Source organism: Callospermophilus lateralis, chromosome 5 (assembly GCF_048772815.1).
Source record: "Callospermophilus lateralis isolate mCalLat2 chromosome 5, mCalLat2.hap1, whole genome shotgun sequence".
In the NCBI taxonomy this organism is placed as follows: Eukaryota; Metazoa; Chordata; class Mammalia; order Rodentia; family Sciuridae; genus Callospermophilus; species Callospermophilus lateralis.
Genome location: NC_135309.1, coordinates 165061810 through 165085653, shown reverse-complemented (window position 1 = coordinate 165085653; position 23844 = coordinate 165061810). Strand labels below are relative to the sequence as shown.

The window sequence follows — 23844 nt, the reverse complement described above, 5'->3', positions numbered from 1 at the left end:
TGTGCGAACACCCTGCACACACCTCCTGCACACACCCGCACCTACCACTGCGTGTTTACCCTGCTCTGTGCCTACCACCCGGCTGTCACCAATAGGCCAGTTGAATCTGTACCTCCAGACACCAGGAGAGGGTCATCCCAGGCCCCCCACACATGCTCTCGATCGGGAGAGCCGCTGGGATACTTGGGCGTCCTCACCAGAATGGGGTCTTCCTGCTAATCAGCCCAACTCTTTCGCCTTTTCTGGAAGGATGCAAAGGGACAGACCTCTGCCTCAGGACAGGGAGCAAAGGCGCTCCACGTTGGAACCGAGGATTCCCAGTCTATCCAGAAGAGAAGGACGACAAAAGGAGGACCTGCTGGGGTGACACGCTTGGGCCGCCCCGCCCTCGGTGGACTTGGGGGTCCCCGGGGTCGCAGGTCACCGGCTGCGGTGCCAGGCCGGGACCACCCCTACCCTGCCCCCGCCCACGGTCTGGCCCCGCCCCGCCCCGCCCCCACAGGCTAGTCTGCCCCGCCCCCGCGCTGCTGGTCCCGCCCGGGTCCCGCCCCTCCGCACCAGGCCCCGCCCCGCGCTGCTGGCCCCGCCCAGGCCCCGCCCCTCGGTTTCGGCCCCGCCTGCTGGTCCGGTCCCGCTGCGCAGGCGCGGCGCGCGCGTGGAGTTTGAAACCATGGCGCCGGGTCCGAGGCTGGTGCTGTCTGAGGAGAAGGTCCGGGAGCGCAGCGGCCTGGGGCCTCACCGCGATCTGGGTGCGCCGCGGGCAGGCGGGCGGGCGCCGGGGCTCCCCGGAGGCGGCCCGACGGTTCCCCCGCGGCGCCAATGCCTTGACTGCCCAACGGTCGCTGCCCAGGCAGGACGGAGCGGGCGGGGCGGGGTGGTGGGTCAGGTGTGTGTCCAGTGGGTGCAGCGTGTGTCCAGTGTGGTCCAGTGGGGTGCGGTGTGGCTCCAGTGTGTCAGGTAGAAGCCCAGGGGAGCAGTGTGTGGCCACTGTGTGTCCAGTGGGTGTGGTGTGGGTCCAGTGTAGGTCACAGTGTGTGTCCAGTGGGCACAGTATGGGTGCCATGTGGGTTCAGGGGGTGCAGTGTGGATTCAGGGGGTGCAGCGTGTGTCCATTGTGAGTCCAATGGGTGTGGTGTGGGTCCAGTGGGTGCATTGTGTGTCCAGTGTGGGTCCAGTGGGCACAGTATGGGTCCAGTGTGGGTCCAGGGGTTGCAATTGGGTCTAGTGGGTGCAGCATGTATCCAACATGGGTTCGGTGTGTGTCCAGTGGATGCCATGTGGTTCCAATGTGGGTTGCAATATGTGGCTAGTGGGCACAGTGGGTTCAGGGGGTGCAGTGTGGGTCCAGTGTGGCAGGTGTGGGTCCAGTGTGGATCTGGTGGCTGCCTGGCTGCCCAGCACTGCCCTGTTGCTGGCTCCAGGGAGCAGGCCTGGGCCCTGCGGGTGCTGTGCAGGGCTCAGGATGCTCTCTGCCTGGGTTGCACCTGCTGCTGGGTTGCTGAAGGCCTGCCGAGGACCTGCGTGCCTGGTCAGCAGGCATGAGGTGCTTTTGCATTCTTGTTCTGTTCTAGTTTGGGCTATCAGGTCTCCCTTTCTGTGTTTTAGAAGAGGTTGGGCAGAATTTGTTGTAATTCTTTGAACGTTTCAGCAAAACCATGTGGATGTGGAGATTTCTGTTTTGAAGTTTTTAAATTAGAGATTCAGTTTCTCTGTTAGAAAACTATTTACTTTATCAATTTCACCTTCAGTGAGTTTTGGTTGTCTGGGTTTTTGCAAAATTGATTCATTTTCCTAATTGTCAAATGTGTGTGTGTGTAGAGTTGTTCATGGTACCCTCTTACTAGCCTCTTAATGTCGGGGGGTCTGCAAGATAGCCCCTGTTTCATGCATGACATTGATGGTCTTTTTTTAAGTCTTGCTTCAGGTTTATAAATGTTATTGATCTTTTCAAAGGGCCAGCTTTTGGGATGGTTGATTTTTCTGCAGTGTTTTTCTAGTTTCAGATTTCAGTGACTTTAATTCTTTATTAATTCCTTCTTTTCACTTATTTTGCTCTTTTTCTAGTTTTAGATGCAAACATAGTGAATATTGATTTGAGACTCTTGTTTTTCATTTAAGTAACTTTAGTGCTGTATATTTCTCTCTGAGCATAACTGTAGCTGCATCCAGTTTCATTTTTATTTAGTTTAATGTGTTTTAAATTTTTCTTGAGACTTCTTTGAACTATGGATTATTTAGGATTGTTTTTAAAATTTTGTGTTTGGGGATTTTTCTGTTTTCCTGTTATTGATTTTAGTGTGCTTACATTATAGTTGAAGAACATATTCTGTACAATTTAAATTATTTTAAGTTTGTGAAGGTTTAATGGCCCAGTATCTCATCTGTACTAGTGAACGTTCCACTTGAAAAGAACGTGTGTTCTGTTGAGGGAGTGCCAAATCAGTGTTGGTGTTGGTGTTGGTGAGATCCTGTGGGCTGATGTTGCTCTGCTCAACCATCAGGATTTTCTGTTCAGTGATTCTGATAATTACTGAGGGAGTTTTGAAATGCCTTACTATAACTTGAATTTGTTGGTTTCTCTTTTCGTGTGATTTGAAATTCTGTGGTTTGGCACCCTGCATTTTTATCTTTGTGGTGGACTGAACTTTTAGCATATGTAGAGTTCCTGTTTGTCCCTGGGGAGACCATTTACATTTACTGTAATTATTAATTTATCGGAACTCTAAAGTGCCATTTTAATTGTTTTGTGATTGTTCCTATTAACGGTTTTTTGAACCCAAACCCTGGGTTCTTTATTCCTCCAAGTGTTGGGGCCAGGGATACCACTGAGCCCTGGTGGAGCAGTGAAGAAGATTTTTATTCTTGGGCTGAGGCTGTGGCTCAGTGGTGGAGCGCTCACCTAGCATGTGTGAGGTGCTGGCTTCGATCCTCAGCACCACATAAAAATAAATAAATAGGGGCTGGGGATGTGGCCCAAGCGGTAGCGCGCTCTCCTGGCATGCGTGCGGCCCGGGTTAGATCCTCAGCACCACATACAAACAAAGATGTTGTGTCCGCCGAAAACTAAAAAGTAATATTGAAAAAAAATTCTCTCTCTCTCTCTTTAAAAAAAAATAAAAATAAATAAAAAAATAAAGGTATTGTGTTCAACTTAAAAAATATATATTTTTTTTTAAAAAGATGTTCTTGGCTAAGAACAGGAGACATGGGAGATAAACATGCAGATCATCTTCCCCACCCCTTGGAATCAGAAATTTATAGATATAGGGGAGGAAAAAGAGGGAAGGGATGGAGTATGGAGGGGGATTATGAAGTCCTGCACTGTAATGAAGGTGGAGGTGGCTTGGTGGTCACTCTGGCAGTGCCCTCAGTCAGGTTCAGCACCTGCAGAGGGATGGACTCCTGGCCTTCAGCAGGCCGTGCTCAGAGATGAACGGGGTTAGAATGAGTAGAGGTTCAGCAAGGCCAGCCAGGCAGCCCAGGACCAGGGCAGGTAACCAGCCCTGAAGTGACTCTGTCCATTTAAGAGGTTACTATACCCTCCTATAAGAAAATATGGAAATACATAAATACCTAAAGAGATGAATAAAGGAACTTTTATTTAACATAGTGGGATAAATATACTAGCATTTTATGCCTTTCCTTTCAGTCTTTTTGTGTATGGTTAAAGAAAAATATTGTCCGGTGACACTTGTTAAAGGATAGTATGGAATACTATCCAGGACCTTTGAGAGAGGTACTGGGTGTTTTGCAGTGGTATTTTGCAAGGGTATTTTTCATTGAGGGGAAAGATTGGATTCAACTCTGAGTAGTGTGGGCAAGTGAGAATTTATGGCCAAAGAATAGGGTGGGCATTAGTGGATGGGGAATTACTAAGAAGAAACAAGAGGGATCAAAGGGGTTCTTGCTGAAGGTGGGCCAGTATCAGACCTCACCTGGGAAGGGTGGAAGGGAAGAGACCTGATGAGATGTTGAGGGTGAGTGGATGTGGAGGGCAGGAGGTTCTTGCTAGCATGAAATGTACAGATGGGCCTAGGACAGGGTTTAGGAACCTGAACCCAAGTTTGGTCAGGCAGAGATACTTTGTTATTACCTACTGTGTTTACTTTTCCTTATTTTGAGACAGAGTCTGCTAAGTTGCCCAGACTTACCTGGAAGTTTTCATCCTCCTGCCTCAGCCTCCTGAGTAGCTGGGATTATAGGCATACCAGCTATCTGTTGTATTTCTAAAAACTAAGAATGGGAACACTTTTTATCATAATATTATTTTCAATTAGAAAAGGATTAAAATCTCATAACTTTCTGCACTTAGCTGAGCTTCGGTCACTGTCTATCCCTGGAACGTACCAAGAGAAGATCACCCACCTTGGAAACTCTCTGATGCGTCTGACAGTCCTGAAGTCTTTGGATCTCTCTCGCAACTCCTTGGTTAGTCTAGAGGTGAGTTAGGTTTGTTTCTTAAAAGAAAACTTATTACTATCAGTATGAATGGAAAGTATTGCATTTAAAAATGTAACGCGAGTTTTAACCAAGCACCTCATACTTGTAAACCATCCACCTGGAAGTCAGGACACGAAGCTGAGCCCTGAAGCGCTGCACTGTCGCTGGTGCTCACTGTGAGCTGCATCTCTCACACTTCACTGTATTCCCTTAATGCTCTGAAGACCAAGGACTTAGCTCTCTGAGGATGGATTGTTGTTTTAGTCAGCTTTTTTGTTGCTGTGACCTGACAAGAACAATTTTAAGGAGGAAAAGTTTATTTGGGGGCTCGTGGTTTCAGAGGTTGTAGTCCACAGAAGGCGGGCTCCATTTCTCAGGGCTCAAGTGAGGCGGAACATCGTGGCAGAGGGTGTGAGGGAGGAAAGCAGTTAGGACATGCCACCAAGAAGCAGAGAGAGAGTGACTCCTCTTGCCAGGGACAAGACGCATTCCAAAGGCACCCCCAGATGACCCACTTCCTCCAGCCAACCTTGCTTGCCTTCAGTTACCAGCAGGTAACCCTGTTGGGATTAACCCACCGATTGCACTAAGGTGCCGCAGTCTGGCTGGGCACAAATCACGAGCCACTGAAGCAGGAACAAACTTTATTTTTGAACTGCAAGAAAAAACCTCACACACGCTCCCGGGGAATTCTCCCGAATCACACGAGGCTCATCCAAGAACCCGCAGCCGGAAATATCTCTCCCGGAAACCCCTCGTCCTGCACTTCCCCAACCAATGGGAACTCTCGGGGAATCCCCAGAAATCCCCACGAGAACTCCAAAGTAGTGCGAGAACTCAAAAGTAGTGGCAGAGGCAGATAGTAATGCCTCGCCTGTCAATCAATACTGTTGGCAAAATGCCAGGGGCCATACAGACTTGGCCATGGCTCTCAGCATCTCCCCCCTTCTGTTTAATTAAATAACGAGCAATGTGGCTTAGGGACCGTGCCTGTTAGGTAGTTCAATTCAACATATGGTCCTTACCCGTCATTGGATGAGCTGACCTCTAGGCGTCAGCCTCCTGTCTTAGGTTGGTACCACTGCGATTAGATCATACCCGTCACTGACTACCGGTCCAGCATACAGCCATACTTGTGGATAGGCCTTTGCACCAGTGTGTGGGGGGGTGAGGTTCTTTGCCTCACCTCTGTTGGCCCCCAAATTTGGCCTTGGTGCCAGTGGGGGGGTGAGGTTCTTTGCCTCACCTCTATTGGCCCCCAAATTTTAGACCATCACTAGTAGAAGGGAGGAGGATGCAAAATGCCACGACACTAAGCCAATTGATGGCTCCTTTGAAAAATTGTACCACTGGTGACACCATCAGCAAAAATACTCCAGCACTACCACAATTCGCTGCACCAACAGATAGTTCACAATGTATACAAGTGATACATAGTCCAGGCAAGTTCTGCAAGCAGTTCAAAGCAGAGGAATCTGTCAATATGTCCATTTCCTCCCAAAGTAAATCGACTCCTTGATTGAGCATTACTTGTTGAGTTATTATTCATTGATGCATCAGTTTATACAGTTTGTTGTGATAACTATCGAAGAAGCTGTAGTTTGGTTTTATCTTTGTCTTCACCGGCACTGGGATGAAGATAGGAATTCTGGCAATGATGCTAAAAAAAAAAATTATGTAACATTTCAACAGGCACTAAGAAAACAATTTTTTGAACAATTTACATTATCCTGAACAGAATTATTAAACATAATTAAAAAGGAAAGATGAAAGTAAACAAACAGATCTGTTAACCTCCTTATTTGTTCACATATTAAAACAATTTTCAACAGCTGTTTACCCAATCTAAATTAAACCATTAAAATCACATGAATAAAAAATTCGGATCCATTTTTTCATGAGTGCTCCTCATATATGATATATGGACATACGCACATAAAGACATACAACACAAAACAGAAGTGTGCACACATAACATACAATACATAAGACAATAGTAAAGGCCTTGTAGCTTTACCTAGGTGAAATCTCCATTGCAATGTTTAAAAACTCCACAGTCAAAAAATAAAACTGATCAGAAAAACATTAACCTAGGTCTGTATGAGCTCAAAAATAAAATAGAACTTTATGCTGTGGGAAAAGGCAATAATAAAATAAATATTGAAAAAAGCATCCTGGTTAATCACTGTCACAGATGTAAGAATAGCCAAACTGGAGCTCTGGATATCAGCTGTTACGGATTTGAGTCAAATCACCTTTTTTTTTTTTTGGTCTGTAGAATTCTCTTTGGTTAGTTTCTCTGGAATCCAAATCGGCTGCTGTTCTCCCTGTGGAAACACACAAACAGAACCCCGACTCCAGACAATCACTGGGTCAGGACCTTTCCATTGTCCTGTTAGAATATCCTTCCAAAGCACCTTAGGCTTATGTACAGTTTTTGGACACATACGCCTTTCCACAGCACTAAGCCCAGATGAATTCAAATTTAAAAAGTTTAGAGTAAAAAGGGTTATTTTAAGTTTATCTTTGGGGGATAAATACCCCTTTCCAATTCCCTCTTTTTGCTTTAATAAGTACATTTTAATAGTTTGATGAGCTCTTTCAACTATGCCTTGTCCCTGAGGATTGTATGGGATTCCTGTTATATGAGTAATGCCAAATGATGAGCAAAATTGTTTAAAAGAGGTAGAAGTATAACCAGGACCATTATCTGTTTTTAACTGTTTTGGAACGCCCACAGTGGCAAAATTTTGTAAGCAATGAGCTATAACATCTTTAGTTTTTTCTCCGGCATGAAGGGAGCCCATCAAAAATCCGGAAGAAGTATCAACTGTAACATGCAAATATTTTAGTTTTCCAAATTCTGGCAAGTGTGTGACGTCCATCTGCCAAATATGGTTAGGTATCAATCCTCTAGGATTGACTCCAAGATTAACTTGTGGTAAAAAGGTCACACAATTTTGACATTGTTTTATTATTTGTCTAGCTTGTTCCTTAGTTATTTTAAAACACTTTTGTAAAGTATTAGCATTGACATGGAACCTTTTATGAAAATGTGTAGCTTCTTCTAGTGTAGAGAAAATATGTATGTCATGTGTAGTTTTATCTGCTAAATTGTTGCCCAAACTAAGGGCTCCAGGCAATCCTGTATGTGCCCTGATATGTCCTATAAAGAATGGATCTTTTCTGTCCCATATTAGACTTTGTATAGTGGAAGGCAAAGAGAAAACAGTAGAGGAAGGGGAAATCCTACCAGCATCTTCAAGGGATACTATAGCATTAACTATATGCTGACTATCAGAAAATAAATTAAATACAGAATCTTTAAACATCACAAAAGCTTGTAATACTGACTTAAGCTCTACCTTTTGAGCTGATTGTTTGGGTACTAAAAATGTAAAAGTTTGATCAGGGGTAACTACTGCTGCTGTACCATTATTTGACTCATCAGTGAATACATTTGGAGCATTCATGATAGGGGTTTTTCTTGTCATTTTTGGAAAAGCTACAGGATGCGAAGACCAAAAAGACAACAAAGGATTAGATGGTAAGTGATTATCAAATGAAACATTAGATTTACACATGATTATTGTCCAAGTATTTAACTCATTAGCTAACTCATCAATTTGATCCATAGTATATGGAGTAATAATTTTATTGGGAGAAATTCCAAATACTCCCTTAGCTGCTTTTATTCCTTTGAGTATTAATTGTCCTACAGCCTCAGGATACCTAGTAAGAATAGTGTTAGGAGAATAAGATAAATGTATCCATAATAATGGACCTTCTTGCCAAAATACTCCTGTAGGAATATTTTTTGTTGGTATTACAATAAATAATAAAGGCAAACTTATATCAATTCTATCCAAATGCATATTTTCCATATATGTTTCAATAATTTTTAATGCCTTTCTTGCTTCAGGCGTTAACATGTGGGGTGAATTTGGATCTGATGGACCTTTTAGGATATCAAATAAAGATCTCAACTCTCCTGTTGGTATACCTAGATAAGGCCTTATCCAATTTATGTCTCCTAATAACTTTTGAAAATCGTTAAGTGATTTGAGTTGATCTACTCGTATTTGAATTTTTGGTGGACGGACCATGGTTGAGGATAATAGAACTCCTAAAAAATCAATTGGAAATTTTAATTGTACTTTATCTATTGCTATTTCTAGATTATAATTTTATAATAAATTTGTAAGTGTGGCATAACATTCCAGCAATGTGTTTTTATCTTTGTGTGCTAACAATACATCATCCATATAGTGAAATATTTGTAGTTCAGGATTTTGATCGTGACAGTCATTTCACCCCTAAATTTCTTGCAATGTCTTACACATGAGCTTTTGGGGGACACCTAATATCTAAATTATCATATCTTTAAAAGGAATGAAGAACGATTCCACAGACAAGTGTGGGTGCCTGTCCCACGGTGTCCCCTCAGGAGGTTTGTTTTCGCCACTTTCTGCACTTCATGTCTGCACTTACGGCCTGACTTGGTCTCTGCCCTCCTGGGCAGTGCCTTGAGCTCTGGTTCCTGGCAGCGTGACCAACAGGGACTAAGAAGCCACCCAGGTGTGAAAGACCTCTACAATGAAAACTACGGAACTAACGAGAGAAACTGAAGAAGACCTAAAGGATGGAAAGACCTCCCGTGCTCCTGGACGGGCAGAATCACTATTGTCAAAATGGCACACTACCAAAGTGTTATACAGATTTAATGCAATTCCTATTAAAATTCCAGCGATGTTCTTCATAGAAATAGAAGAAACAGTTATGAAATTTATATGGAAAAATGAGAGGCTTGGAATAGCCCAGACAATCCTTAGTGAGAAAAGCTAAGCAGGGGCATCCCAACACCAACCTTTGACTATACCACAGAGCTAGAGTGACAGAAGCGGCATGGTACTGGCCCACAACAGACACGGAGACCAGGGGAACAGAGACACCCACATGAATACCGTTACCTGACATGAGACAAAGGGGCCATAAACATACACTGGGCAGCCTCCTCAACAAATGGTGCTGGGGAAACTGGACATCCATAGGTAGCAGAATGAAACTGAATCCCTGTCTCTCACCCTGCACAAAACTCAAAGTGGGCCCAGGACCAGAGACCTGTGCCTCCTAGAGGAAATTAGGCCCAACTCTCCATCATTCTGGCTTAGAAACTGACTTCCTAGACGAGACTCCTAAAGCACAAGGAAGAAAATCAAGAATCAATGGGATGGTATCAAACTAAAACCTTTTTCTCAGCAAAGGAAACAGTAACGTGAAGAGAGAGCCTACACAATGGGAAAAAATCTTTCTACCTGCACCTCAGATAGAGCATAAATCTCCAGGATATATAAAAGGCTAAAAAACTTAATACCAAAAAACCAAATACCCCAATCAAAATAAATGGGCCAAGGAACGGAACAGGCACTTACTTCACAGAAGAATAAATACAATCGATCAACAAACATGAAAAATGTTTAACATCTCTAGCAATTAGAGAAATGCAAATCAAACCTTCTCTAAGATTTTATCTCTTTCCAGTCAGAATGGCAATTATCAAGAATACACGGAACAATAAATGTTGGCAAGGATATAGGGGGAAAGGTGCTCTCATACATTGCTGGAGGGACTGTAAATTGGTCTAATCACTCTGGAAAGCAGTATGGAGAGTCCTCAGAAAACTTGGAATAAAACCACCATTTGACCCAGCTATCTTACTCCTCAGTTTATACCCAAAGGACTTAAAATCAGCATACTACAGTGACACAGCCACATCAGTGTTTATAGTAGCTCAATTCACAACAGCTAAGCTATGGAACCACCTAGATGCCCTTCAACAGAGGAATGGATAAAATGGTCTGTGTACTCAATGGAATATTACTCAGCCATAGAAAAGAATGACTGACTTTTGGTGGTAAATGGATGGATCTAGAGACTATCATGCTAAGTGAAATAAGCCAATCCCAAAAGCCCAGGGCTGAATGTTCTCTCTGATGTATGGATGCTGACCCACAACAAGTGGGGGAGGAGAAGAATAGAGGTTCAGGGGATTAGACAAAGGGAATAAGGAGAAGGGAAAAGGAAAGACAGTGGAGTGAGTTGGACCTAACTTTTCTGTGTTTATATATGAATACATGACAGTGAAACTCAACATCATGGGCAACCACAAAACAGGGTCTTGATCAGAATCAGTTATGCTCCATGTGTATGTAATGCCTCATAATACGTTCTGTCATGCACGTCTAAAAAAAGGAATCACCCAGGTGAGACAGTGGGAAGGATGTGTGAACACTGCTCTGGATTTGATTCAGAGAGGGGATTGTTGCCCTAAAAGACACATGGGACATCACGTGTCCTTTTGGAGACCACATCTGACATAGGACTTCAGAACCCGACCCAGGGCTTCAGAGCCTATCTCAGCCAGATGCTGCACCCTGTCCTGGCTCATCTCCTGACCACCCTAGCCTCAGTTTCCTAATCTGTAGAATGGGGGCACAAATCATTCTGACCCTGTTGGGTTGTGCACAGAGTAAATGAAATTGTGCGAATCTCTTAGCTTGGGTCTTCCCGAGAGCTTGGGCGGTGCCAGCTGGGCTCAGTGCCGGGGGACCGGCAGACCCATGTGGTCGTCCACTGTGAGAACACCTCACACTTTTGTGCTCTCCTTGCCTCTGTGTGTCAGTTGGTTGACCAGTTCCTGCCCTGGTCTGTTTGTCTGTTTGCTTTCTGGGACATAAACAGGTTGTGCCTTCTGTTCCAGGGCATCCAGTGCCTGATCTCCTTGGAGAGTCTCAACCTCTACTACAACTGCATCGCGTCCTTGGCGGAGGTGTTCCGGCTACACTCCCTCACGGAGCTCCAGGACCTGGACCTCCGGCTGAACCCTGTCGTGAAGAATGAGTCTGACTACCGCCTGTTCGTGGTGCACATGCTCCCCAAGCTGCGGCAGCTGGGTAGGCCTGGGCCGCCTGCTCGTACCCTCGTACCCTCACTCCGCGCAGCCCAGGTGGGCAGCTTGTGCTCGGGTGGCTCATGCTGTGGATCCCTTCTGCGAAGGGAAGTTGGTTTTCTACATCGATGGCCTGAGTCTTGCAGGCCCTTGGCTCTGGTGGCCCAGTGTCCTGACAGGGTGGGTGTGGGGAGAGATGCTTGTGAAGGGCCATGGGGTATGGTCCTGGACCCTGGTCTGCATTCCTGTGTCCCGAGGTATCTCTGCAGGTGGCTGGAGGAGCTGTCTGTCAGCATGAAGTGCACGCTCCTTTGTGCCAGCCCCTTTATAGTCGTGCACGTTCACGTTGTGGGTGGGACCTGTTCAGCTGTCCTGTGGTGAGGGTGTGAGTGTGCCACAGTGTGCCTCTTGCCAGAAACCCACCTGTTTTGCACCTCGTCAAACCATTTTCTCCAGCCCCAAGCCCTGGCTGGCTTCCCCCAACCCAGCAGGAGCTGGTAGGCAGTGAGGGTGGTGCTAGGGAGGGTACGACAGGCACATCCGATTGGTGGCCAGAGCCCCTCTGCTCTCGTAGCATTGACCATGTATCCCCCAGGTATCCTAAGGGCATACCCATTCTTAGTGAGGCTGGAGGGCACTGGGCATCCGCATCTCCTCTGTACTGACCTCACAGCACCCAGGGAGCCCAGCTCTGGCACACTGAGAGCACTGACACTGAATCTCCACTGCCCACGTGGCAGGTGCCAGGCCAAGGGCACCCCCAAGGGATGGCCAGCGTCTGGAGATATCAGGGCAGGTGTGTGGTGCTGGCCTCCCGAGAGTGCAGCCACCTCTGAGGTCCCAGGGCCTGGCTGGGCAGGTGGGCTGTCTGAAACCCACCTAGAATGAGATTGAGAGTCAGCCGTGATTTGTTTCTCAGTCCTTTGGTGTGTTGTCTAAGATTAGGCCATTTTCCTGGCCCAGGGGAAGTGTACGGGAGCAGATGTAGGTAGTGTCTTGTGTAGGTCTGTCACAGGGTAAGAAAAGAGGTGCAGCCCCTGCGTTGGGTGGGCAGATTGGCTGGGACGGAAGTGACTGAACTCTTGGCCTTTGTTAGATGGGGTGGGAGCCTGTGGTGGTGTAAACCTTGGCCATGCTCTTGCCTGGTGCCCGGAGCAGCTGCTGCCCCCTGGGGGAAGTCGCCTGCCTGTGCTGCTGATGCTGAGAGCCTGCCCCCGGGCCATTTTACCTTGTGGCCAAGCTCTACTGGTAGAAGGCCATATGGCAGCCACCTGACCCTTGGAAGAACTTGTGGGAATGTGATATGTCCAGAGGAGACAGTGCTGGGCTCCTTGTGGAAGGTGGCGGAAGACTGGTACCTCTGGGTGAGCGCCAGGTCAGAGGATCTTCCATCACTGCCCTCCCCACCTTTCCCTCTCCCGGCTCTTCTCTGGCTCACGGCCATGTTTGATTTGACATGTGGAAGATGAGCAAGTGACTTACACATGTCCAGCTTGGCCCCTTTAAAGCCGCATCCCAGTCACTACAGGTGATTCTGGGGTTCTTCAGTTTTAAATCATGGGTTTCCCTTTGTCATCAGCGGGTAGATGCTGAGTCTCACACTGTTTATGTAGAGAAGGAAAGATACTTCCAGAGACAATCAAGGAGCATCCTTGAAGTCGAGTCTCGTCCAGGGCTGGCCCTGCCCAGCAGGTGCCTGAGGAGAGAACGGAGGCCTGGCTGCAAGTGGGTAGCAAAGACCTGGGCGGGGGCGGGGGGCTGTGCAGGAGAAGCTGGGAGGTGGCCATGGGGCTATGGGGAGGGGGAGTGGGGTCCAGAGTGTGCTGCTGTGAGCAGAGGCTGTGGTCTGGGGAGTGGGGAGCCGCCTCTGCTTTGGACACCTGAGTTTGCAGTGTAATGGAGGGGCCAGGTGTGCATTTTTGCAGTGGGGATCTGGAACTGACTCTGAGGGGAGAGGTGCAGTGAGAAGAGGTGTTATTACAAGAGGAGCCACACCCCACGAGTGTTTGAGCTTTGGTGGAGACAGACCTGGGGACCAGAGGAGGGGATTAGGAGAGCAGGAGGAGTGGGCGCCTGTCTCCTGGGCATGGCTCGGGGAGTGAGAGGAGCCCCACGTGCAGAGGCCTCGGACGCGGCTCTTGTGCATGACCTTCACAACTGGTTTTCTGCTTAAAAGTACACTGCACAGTTACTTATTTCTTATTTCTTACTGTTTCTATAATTTCGAGGTTTTCCACAGAGTACCTTAGGGAGGTAGCATAGAGCTTGACCATGTCGACAGCGTTGACTCTGTGACAGACATGTGGCAGTTTCCAATGAGTGGGACCGTCTCATCCCCAGGTATCTGCATAGAGGTGCCAGGAACTCTTGGTAGAACCCTTCTGAGGCCCCAGCCCACACTGTGAGACCGTTAAACCCCTCCTCTGTCACTGTGGTTCATCCCTGGGGGCCTTGGGGAACATACTCTAAGGGCACACTCACAAGTCAAGTGCTCCCAGTGTGTTCAGGATTCTCCTCCATGGAGACTCCTTAGTGCGCCACGTGATGAGAGTCTCATCCAGCACCTGGCGTCCACGTTTAAGAATGGGCGAGTGCACCTCGGACATGTGCTCCTTTGCCATGGCAGCAGCCTGTCCGCTTGGTGGCGTCTGAGCAGTGAACTGCAAGAGCAGGCTGGCCTCGTGGCACTGCAGCAGCACCCCTGGGCAGCCAGGCGTGGCGAGGGGTCAGGAGCCCTCCTCTGCAGGTGTGCTCTAGGAGGGGTCTGGCACCTCTGCTCCTCCACGGAAGCTGCCCTCACCACTCTGCTGTCCTCTGCGACTTTCTCCTAGATGACCGTCCTGTCAGAGACAGTGAGCGGAAGGCCTCCCTGCTGCATTTTGCCTCAGAGGACTCACTGGACTCGAAGGAGAGCTTCCCAGCTGCCCTAAAGGTCGGAAGGTACGGGCAGACGTGGTTGGGACCCTGAGGCCACCTCTCAGATTGGTTGCTGGGTGTTCAGCCACACTCACAATCACATGCACTTCAGCCACCCTCAGGTGCACAGGAATGGAGGGAAGAGGTGCCCAGCGTCAACTGGGGCCAAATTTGGTGGTGGGACAGCGTCTCTCTCCCACTTTCTGCATTTCCTGAAAGTCATTGTTATTTTTTATGTTTAAAGTGCTCATTGGAGTGGCCTGTGTAGTCAGGGAGTGCAGAGGGCTGGTGCGAAGAAAGCAGCCCTCAGCTGTTTCCCCCCACCCCCGCAGCGGCTGCTCTCAGGTTCTCATCTCAGGCCGCCACACCCGCTTCTGGATGGGAGTGGTCTGCAGGAGCCCTGCCTGCCTGGAGGAGGTTCGAGGTCCACGTCCACGTCCCCTCCTCCACCAGTCCCAAGGCCATCCACAGCGTGCGTTCCCTCTGTGCGCCTCTAGTGCCAGTGCTCCAGCTCTGCCATGGTCAGCACTGGGTCCTGCACCCACTGGTGCCCTGCTTCCCCTGCTGCCTCCAGCTCTGGCTGCCTGCTGCCCTTCACTTAGGCGGTATCCTTGTGGTCAGGCTGACAGAGTGAGACCTGGAGAACTGTTGTGCTTTGTGCATGGGTTGCTTCTAAAGAGCAGCATCCGGGAGCCTGTTTAAATTGCTGGATGAAGAGCTTGGACTTTGTCTTCTTTCTTGTGCTCCATTTTGTTTTGTCTGATACTTTTTCTTTATTTTTCTTTTTCTTGCATTATATGCCTTAGCTCATCCTAATGAGCTATCTAATGCAGGGTTCAGCCTTTATTTATTCTTTTTGTGAACAGCTGTGAGAGAAGATTTAGGCTCTTGGAACCATGTAATCCTGTCTCAGCTTCTCCAGCTGCTGTAGGCAATCTGCCAGTGAACGAGTCTTCCATTAAAACCACTGTGGCCCTAGCTGCAGACTTGGCCTGTGCAGATCTCACCTGGAGCTCTGAGGACTGTGAGCAAGTATGGTCAAGTTCCAGGCACAATCCCCTGGGTTGCTGTCCAGTTCTCACAGTGTCTCCACATGGTGGCAGTGGGAGGGAGTTTGCTGGGGATTCCTTTTGTGAAGGCACCAGTACCATTCATGAGAACCTCACCTGTGACCTGATTAGCTCCTACAGGCCCCATCTCCCAACACCATCACATTGGAGTTAGGGTTTCAACATATGAATCTGGGAGGCATGCAAATGCTCAGTCTTTTGCAATAAGCTTGTATTTAGAGCAGCTTTAAGTTTCTAGAAAAAATGAGTGAAGTGTGCAGAGAGTTCCCATATACTCCTGCACGCTACATCTTGCATTAGTTATAATTGATGAGTTAGTATTGTTGTGTTATCTTTGAGTGGTATATGCTGCAGATTTTGACCAGTGCCTACTGTTGTGTATTTGTCCTCATACAGAATAGTTTTACTGCCCTGAACACCTCCAGTGTTCTACCATTTTTCATTCATTTCTCCTTCTTGCCCAGGCCTCTCTGTTCTCTCATATCCTTGGTTTTTTGGTACCAGGAATTGAATCCAGGGGTACTTAATTACTGAGCCACATCCCCAGCCCTTTTTAACATTTTATTAGAGACAGGGTCTTATTGAGTTGCTCAGTGCCTCACTAAGTTGCTGAGGCTGGCTTTGAACTTGCAATCCTCCTGCCTCAGCCTCCTGAGCTGCTGGGATTGCACACATGTGCCAGTGTGCCCCGCCGGCTTCTGTTTTTTCCCTGTCTGCGGTTTTCTCTGCTCCAACACATCACCTAGTTGCAGTCTGCAGTGGTTGGGGGCGTGGTCTGCGTATGTCCTGTGATCTTCCGTGTGTTGAAAGCTTGCTCCCTGCCGTGGCAGTGTGTGGAGAGGCAGTGAGACTTTCAGCAGGTGGGCCTTGTGGGCCTCATTAGGTCATCAGGTGCTGTCCTCGAAGGGCTGAAGGTAGTTTTCTTAGGTCCCTTAGTTCTTATGGAATGAGCTACTCTAGTGAGCCTGACCCCTGGCTTGCTCTCTGGCTTCCCGTCTTGCCGTGTGACCATTCCCTGTCCCTGGCACTCCCACCAGGGTGCACATCGGCTACAATGTGACACAGCCAAGGGGGACCTCACCAGGGGCCAGCTTCATGTATGGACCATCATGTTCTAAAATTTTGAGCTGAAAAACCTCTTCTTTATGAAGCACCCAGCCTTAGATGTTTCGGTATAGTGACAGAAAATGAGTGAGTATAGAATTATATGATATTTAGCCTTTTCAAATTGTCATCTTTAACTTAATATGTATTTAAGGTTTCTCTGTCTTTTTGTGTCATGATAGTTCATTTATTAGTATTATTGAATAAGTCACTGTGTGGATGTTCCATAGTTTATCTGTTCCCCTTCTGAGGGATGACTTGACTGCTCCTAATATCTGGCAGGTGTGAGTGTGCACGTTTCCACGTGGATGTGAGTTTTGAGTTCATTTGGATGCACACTCGGAGCTGGGGGCTGAGTCGTGTGGCAGTGGTACGGGGGTTCTGTAGGCAGTCGCCCCACGTCTTCCCCAGCAGTGACGAGTGTTCCTGTTGCTCCACGTCCCCGTAACTGCCGTGGTGGTGTTGGGTGGTATACTTTGGCCATTCCGGGGGGTGGAGTGTGTCTTAGGAGGTTCATGATCAGGGGCTTCCTGATGGTAATGGTAGGGAGCTTCTGGATGGCAGCTCTTCTCCTGGGCTTGCTTGCCACTGGGGTGTCGTCGTCGTCGTCGTCGTCGTCGTCGTCTTCTTCTTCTTCTTCTTCTTCTTCTTCTTCTTCTTCTTCTTCTTCTTTTAGAGAGAGAGAGAAAGATAGAATTTTTAACATTTATCTTTCAGTTTTTGGTGGACACAACATCTTTATTTTATTTTTATGTGGTGCTGAGGATGGAACCCAGCGCCCCGCGCATGCCAGGCGAGCGCGTTACCGCTTGAGCCACATCCCCAGCCCCAGGGGTGTCTCCTTTGGTGGGAGGTCCACTCAGGTCTTTCCCGTTTGTGACTGGGTTGCTCCTTTTCTCACTGCTGAGTCCCAGGAGCTCCTGTGTATTTTGGGAGGTAGTGCTTTGCTGGACCCCTGTTTTATGGTATTTTCTCTTTTGTTTCTGCAGTCTACCACTGAGCTATCTCCCTGGCCCACAGAACATCTTCTCCCACCTATGATTGTCGTTTCCCTCTCTTTAACAGTGTCTTTATGGAGCAAAAGTTCTCAATGTTAACAAAACCCAGCGAATCAGCTTTCGTAGACGCACTTGTCACCAGGAAAGCCAGTCCCTGCATTTGACTCCCATGCTACCTCTGGGAGCTGTTTAAAGCTTTCATTTTGTAATTAGGTCCATGGTCTGTTCTGAGTGAAGTTTTGTGAAAGGTGTAAGTCTGTGTCTAGATTACGATAGGGTGTTTGGGTGTCCAGCACGGTTTGTTCCCCTCCCTTTCTGCCTGGAGTCTCCTCGGCGTCTTTTCAGAATGGAGTCCACTGCACGTCTGTGGGGGTGTCTGGGCTCTCTGCTCTGCTCCACGGTCGCCTGGCCTCTTGTTTCCCCAGTGCCTTGCTGTCCTGGTTGCTGTGGCTTTAGAGCACGTGTCAGCCTTTGGCCCTGCTCTTCTCAGTCTTGTGGAACGGCACTCGGGCTTACTGGTTTGTTTTAAATCCTGCCACAAGGGGCACAGATGAAGAAATGTGTAGGACCAGGAGTGGGGAAGGGGTATGGGGCTTCCTTGGGCACCACTCTCCAGGTGCCCCACGTTTAGGGCTGTCTGCACCCTGCTGAGCCCCTTTTGGTCTTAATGTCACAGACTGAGTGGTCATGTTATGGATCACTGATGGTCAACTGAACCACTGGCCCCTCCCTCCCTGGAGTCCAGTGCCTGGTTCTCAGCCCACCCTCTGGGCTTGCTTGGGTCCCCAGAACAGGCTCTCCTGGGGCAACCAAGGCCCAGCCTTCATTCTGCTCACTGGCATGTACAAGACACGGGTGTGCAGGAAGCGGGAGGCAGAGCAGACTGGGAGCTCCCATGTGTGGCCGTCTCAGCCCTGTTCCTGCAGATGCTCCTGGGACTCCCGCCTCGGGCCCATCCTGTGATGCAGCTCTGCTTGGTGTTCCAAAGCCTGTGAGACCTGTTGCTGCTCTTTTTCTGCTCCGGAGGCTGGGCAGTCAGCACACATCCTCCAATGCACGCATGCCTGCTGCAGGTCCCCCACTCTGCACTTCAGTGAGCTCCCTCAGGCCACATCTGGCCCCCATGCCAGCTTGCCCGCTTAGGCTGTGTCTCCTTCATCTTCCACGGTTCATGAGACCTAGTTCTCGTATTCCCTTCTCCCATGTGAAGGCTTGCTCTTGCTTGCTGAATGGATGGGAGATCACTGATTTATGTGATTGCAGAGGCTAAGGTCTGGACTTCCTCAGGTGTGGTTTCGGCTTTCTGTGTTGGGCCTCCACCTTTTCATTTCTTTGAATCCCTTCTAATTTTTGTTTATATCTGTACATTTTGAGCATTGTAACATGACAACTCTGGAAATCAGATTCTCTTTGCTTCCCTGGATTTGATGTGCTTGCTAGTTGTAGTGGTCATTGTTTGGTGACTTTTCTGAACAGTTTTCTTTGATGTACATGGCCCTTGAGGTCTCTGTTCTGTTAGCTTATTGATGAGCTAGTGATTGGGCAGGGATTCCCTTCCTGTCCCGAACCAGAGAGTGAACTAGTCTTTGCCTGGCTGTGTTCTGGGCATGCTCTGTCCCTCAGCTTGGCAGTGTGCACCTCTGGGTGAACCTTGCTTCCTGCTTAGCAGAGCTGCAAGCCCAGCAGGTGCACGCAGGTGTAGGGCCTTCTTGGGGTGAGAGAGCCCAGGAGGTCAGACGTGCACACTGAGGATGGCTTGGCTGCCCAGGACTGCGGGCATGGCAGTGGTCCTGTGACCGTAAGTTAGCTGAGCAGTCCCCACACTGAGCAGTGTCAAGCAGTCCCAGGTTGTATGAGAGCGCTTGACATTCAACATCTGTGAAATGATGGCATATGGTGACTTCTGCCGGCCTGCGTCCTCCTTGTTAAGTGACACATGACCATAGTTGCCTCTTTCCAAACCCTGTGGACATCTGATTCCCAGCCGTTTTCCCCAGGCTCTGTGCTGTTGTCTACTACAGCTGCCCTCTGAGGCTTTGGTTGGCAGCAGCCAGGACCTCACCCTTGGGTGCTCAGTATCCTCACCCCAAGCAGGTCGGGCCTGGCTGTGAGTTGGGGAGTGGGACAGGCCTTGGAGCTGATCCTTGGGGCAGGTCGGAACAGCAACTCCACCCTGCTCCCTGGGGCACCTCGAAGGCACCTTGGGTGTTTCCACTGCTGCTGCTGCTGCTGCTACCGCTACCGCTGAGAGTCGTGCAGGGGTGGGGCTGGGCAGGTCCCTGGCCGTTCTTGCTGGAGATCAGCATCTTCCTGCAACAGCTGCTACATGGGTTGCTGCAGTCTTGCCTCATTTCCAGGGTTCCCAATTTTCCCTTTTATGAAGGGACAGAATGTGAAATTCTTTTCTCTGCCTCGCCTTGCTGACATCATTAGACACATCTGTTATGTTCTGATTTATAGGAAGTGTTTCAGATTCTTTTCTCTTTTGTCGTGACATACACTGAAGATGAAGGAAGCGCTTATTCACCATGGTTGGGAATAGTGTATTCTAATCTACAAATACAAATACTCTGCAATTTTTATAGATTGACTTGTTTAAACACTGCAACATTTAGTTGTTATAAAAGCTGCAAAAATTGTAGAAATTGAGGAAAGAATGAAGAGTGTTCCTTAACCACCTGTGTGGGTGGAGGACCTCTTTGAGAGGGGTGCCTTTGGGTGGATGGTTCAGGCTGGGTGGTGTGTTGGCGTCTCATGACCCCCCTGTGGTCCTCCAGGGTGAGCTCCTCCTCCAGTCACTTGCTGCTGAGGCACGCGGCTCCAGTGGCCTTAGGCTGACGATGCTGACCAGTCTGCTCTCCCTTGCAGGCCACACCACTCCAGGGCCAGGTGCACTGACCCCTCAGCCAGGAAGTGCTTGGTCATGGATGCAGATGACGAGGCGGTCCTGACCCTCATTGCTGAGTGCGAGTGGGACCTAAGCAACCCCCCTGGGAGCTTGAGCTCCAGCCAGAAGGAACGTGAGGCTGACCACCACCACACCCAAGGTACGCTGTCTAGTCTGCAGTGAAGGCCCGGCAGATCCAGCAGTCACGGGCTTCGACCTACACAATCATGCTTTTGTGAGAATACCAGGGCTGGGCTGCTCGGTGGTGAGCACTTGCCTCGCATGCACAGGCCCTAGGTTCCATTCCCAGCACCAAAAAACAGCAGCAAAACACTGACCTCTAAGATGGGATCTCCAGCACGTCTTTGTGCACTTTGAGAGCCAGCAGTGAGACCGCAGAGCTCTGAAGGGAGCATTGGTGTCCCAGCACAGTCCTGCTGCAGGTGGTCTGGCTGCACTTTTCCTCACACGAGAAAGTAGCACACTAATGTAGACAAGAAAGGCAAGTGCCCTGTGGCTAGTGGAGCTGATGTCCACAGCTGCTGTGGTCACTGAGCTTAGAGAGGCCCTGAGCACAGGCCGCCACGCTGAGGCTCTGTCAGGGACAGCAGGGACATGTGCTCAGGGCACAACCTCACACGCTTGCCTGGGCACTCTGCCTCCCACTAGGGCTTGTTTATGAGCTGAGGCTTCTGAGAGGCTCAGGGAAACAGCGTGAGGAGTCCCGTCAGCCTGGGTTGAAATGTGAGTGTGCCTGCTGCCCGAGGAGCAGCCCCAAGTGCCACCTCACGCTGCCACCCTCGGCTGGGCCGCTCCTGTGGAGGGTGGCACTTCATCCTAGTTTTTGTTTCATTTTTCTGAAGCAGACACAATTGAAACGCTGGCCTTTGTGACTCTTCTGGGACACTAGCCAGCTCTGCCCACCTGTGTCGGGGTGAGAGCCCAGGCCCTTCCTCGGGGCAGGTGCTGTGGCTTCTCTCCCCTCCTGGCCTCACCTCTTCACTTGCCTGGTGGCACTGTTCCAGCTCCAGGGAAGACCAGTTGTCTTGCTCATCTCTCTCCTTCCGTGGCTCATGCTCTTTGGTCCACCCCATGCTGGAGCTTCTGTTCCTTACAGATCTCCCGCGGGGCAGGCAGAGGAGAGTGGGCCCTCGTTGGCTCTGGTTTCTGTGGGTGTGGGTGGGTCGACTCCCCTGCCACCCTTGTACCTCCAGTTGTTCTGATGCCGCTAATTGAAAGACTCCTCGTTTAGCTGCCGTGGCGCGTTTGTTAAGTCAACTGGCCTGTGCCACTTCTCACTCCACCTTCTGGCTCATGAGTCCGTGACTGCTGCTTCCTGTGGTCGTGGGGTCTGCCCTCGCCTCCCTGGAGAGCTGTGTGGAGTCCACTCAGTCAATTTAAGGGAAGCATGCTTAACAGATGCCATACACTGTCATAGACTTAAAAGGTAATTTTGAATGAAATTAAGCTTTTCAAGTGTTCTTAATAAAATAGAATCCAGATGTCTGTTGAATCCTCCGTCCATCCAGCACCAGTGTGGGGACTCTGCGAGGAGGGGCCACGAGAAAAAGAAAGGCAGCTCCAGAGGCTGCTGTCCAGAGCCGCCTCCTCAGGACCAGCACTGTGGGGAGTTCCCCCCACCGCACGGAGACCCTGAGGCCTGCCGCACACACGGGCTGCACGCCCACTTCGCCCCGCACCCAGGTAACCCCACGCCTGTTTTCACATTTCCTCGGTGTCTGCTGCTGCCATGAAGCTTCTCCTGTGACCTTTATGTGTTTGCTTACCTGCGGAGACTTCTGAAATACTTTAGGAAAGAATTGAGTACGTTGCAATTTATAATCCTTGTTCAGGATTCTGGTGTGCACACACTTAGGTACTTCTTCGCTCACGCACAAACACACCCATTCCCTCTTTGCTTCTCCCACATGCCCACATTTCTTCTACATTTGTAGGATAGGTTGACAGCAACTATGGTTTTAATATTAAAGTTGAGCACATTTGACTGAGAGTGGCACGTGCATCTGTGTGGCATAAGTGTCTGAAAACCTCCTGGCATGAATGTATTTGGCACCCTGGAGGCTCATTCAGGCTGAGTTCATGGGGCCTCCAGAGCCAGGATGGTCAGCAGTGACCTGGTCAGATGGACTGTTTGCTGCTGCAGGGCATGGCTGTGGTTCCAGTTCTAGGGCCGTGGTTGAGGCTAGGATTGTGCTTCTGCCCACGCCTCCTGCTCTCATGGCCCTTCCCTGCATGAGGTGCCCTGTGTCCTGCACCCTCATGGCACCTTGGTCATCAGAGTGCACAGTCCCCACCTTTCCGTCAGCTGTTGAATGCCTCTCTTGGAGAAGGCATACGTGCCACCTGTCTGCTGGAGCCCCTGGAAGTGTGCATGGAATCCCTGCAGCTGAGCACTCACGGAAATGCCTAGCCTGCTGAGGTTTCCTTCTGCTGGCCCAGGTGCCTGAGGTCCTGTTTGACCATGTTTGCTCCATTGTGCCCCCCAGCTCCCCCGACTCCTGTGTGTGTGTGTTTCTGAGTGTGTGGAGTGTGTGTGCATACACACACCTTTTAGAAATCAAGATATTGGCCACTAGGCCCCCGAGAATCTGGTGCAGTGAGCTCTCCCTCTCTGTTGCAGCCTCCACGGATATCGAGGGCTCTGTCTCCTCTTCTCAGAAGTCAGCTCTGTCCTCACAGAAAACATTAGATTCTTTGCCTGTTGCTGACAAGTTCAGGAAGAGGAGGGTGCCTGGTGGGAGGTTCCAAGCGCCTTCCGACTGGGAGTGTCTGAGCTGCCTGGAGAGGGCCAGTGGGCCCTGCAGCCTGGAGGAGGGTCCCAGCGGACAGGACAGCTCTGAGGGCAGGAGCCAGAGTGCCTTTCCCCATTCTGAGGCCTCGGAGGCAGAAGAGCAGACACCTCGCGGCACAGGCGACGCCGGAGTGGTGAGCTGGGGCACGAGGTTGTGCAGCCATGCTGTGCCTGGTTGTGGGAGGGGAGGGCCCTGGTGGTCGGGGTCTGGCGTGCGCAGTGCCCTGACTCCCAGGGAAGGCAGCCCTACGCCTTCTTTTCCTTGGCGCTGGCTCCCGTGCTCTGCACTGTTGCCACGGTGCCCAGTGTGGTCAGGTGGAAACGCAGCCACATATTAGAGGTGTTTTGGTCAGCTTTTTGGGTGCTGCAACTAAAAGATCCAACCAGAACAACTGTAGAGGAGGAGAAGCTTATTTGAGGGGTCATGGTTTCAGAGGTCTTAGTCCACAGCCAGCCAGCTGGGTTCCTCAGGACTCGAGGTGAGGCAGAGCGTCATGGCAGAAGAGTGTGGCAGCTCACATGATGATCAGGAAGCAGAGAGTTTCTACCCAAAGCCACGCCCCCAATGCCCCACCTTCTCCAGCCACGCCTCGCCTGCCTTCAGATGCCATCCATTGAATCCCATTGGTGATTAATCAACTGATTGGGTGACATTTCATGACCCAATC

The 23844-nt window shown here is 49.6% G+C and overlaps 1 protein-coding gene across 1 annotated transcript in view; it reads left to right on the top strand.

Annotated features, from left to right (window-relative positions):
- Positions 1–647: 647 nt before the first annotated feature.
- The window catches only part of Cep72 (centrosomal protein 72), a 34857-nt gene continuing 11660 nt past the window's right edge, over positions 648–23844 (top strand). The window contains exons 1-7 of the mRNA XM_077109414.1: positions 648–749; positions 4313–4440; positions 11201–11393; positions 14221–14329; positions 20346–20524; positions 21859–22068; positions 23006–23310. Coding sequence (XP_076965529.1) covers positions 671–749; positions 4313–4440; positions 11201–11393; positions 14221–14329; positions 20346–20524; positions 21859–22068; positions 23006–23310 — 1203 coding nt within the window. The 5' untranslated portion in view covers positions 648–670. The remainder of the gene's footprint in view (positions 750–4312; positions 4441–11200; positions 11394–14220; positions 14330–20345; positions 20525–21858; positions 22069–23005; positions 23311–23844) is intronic.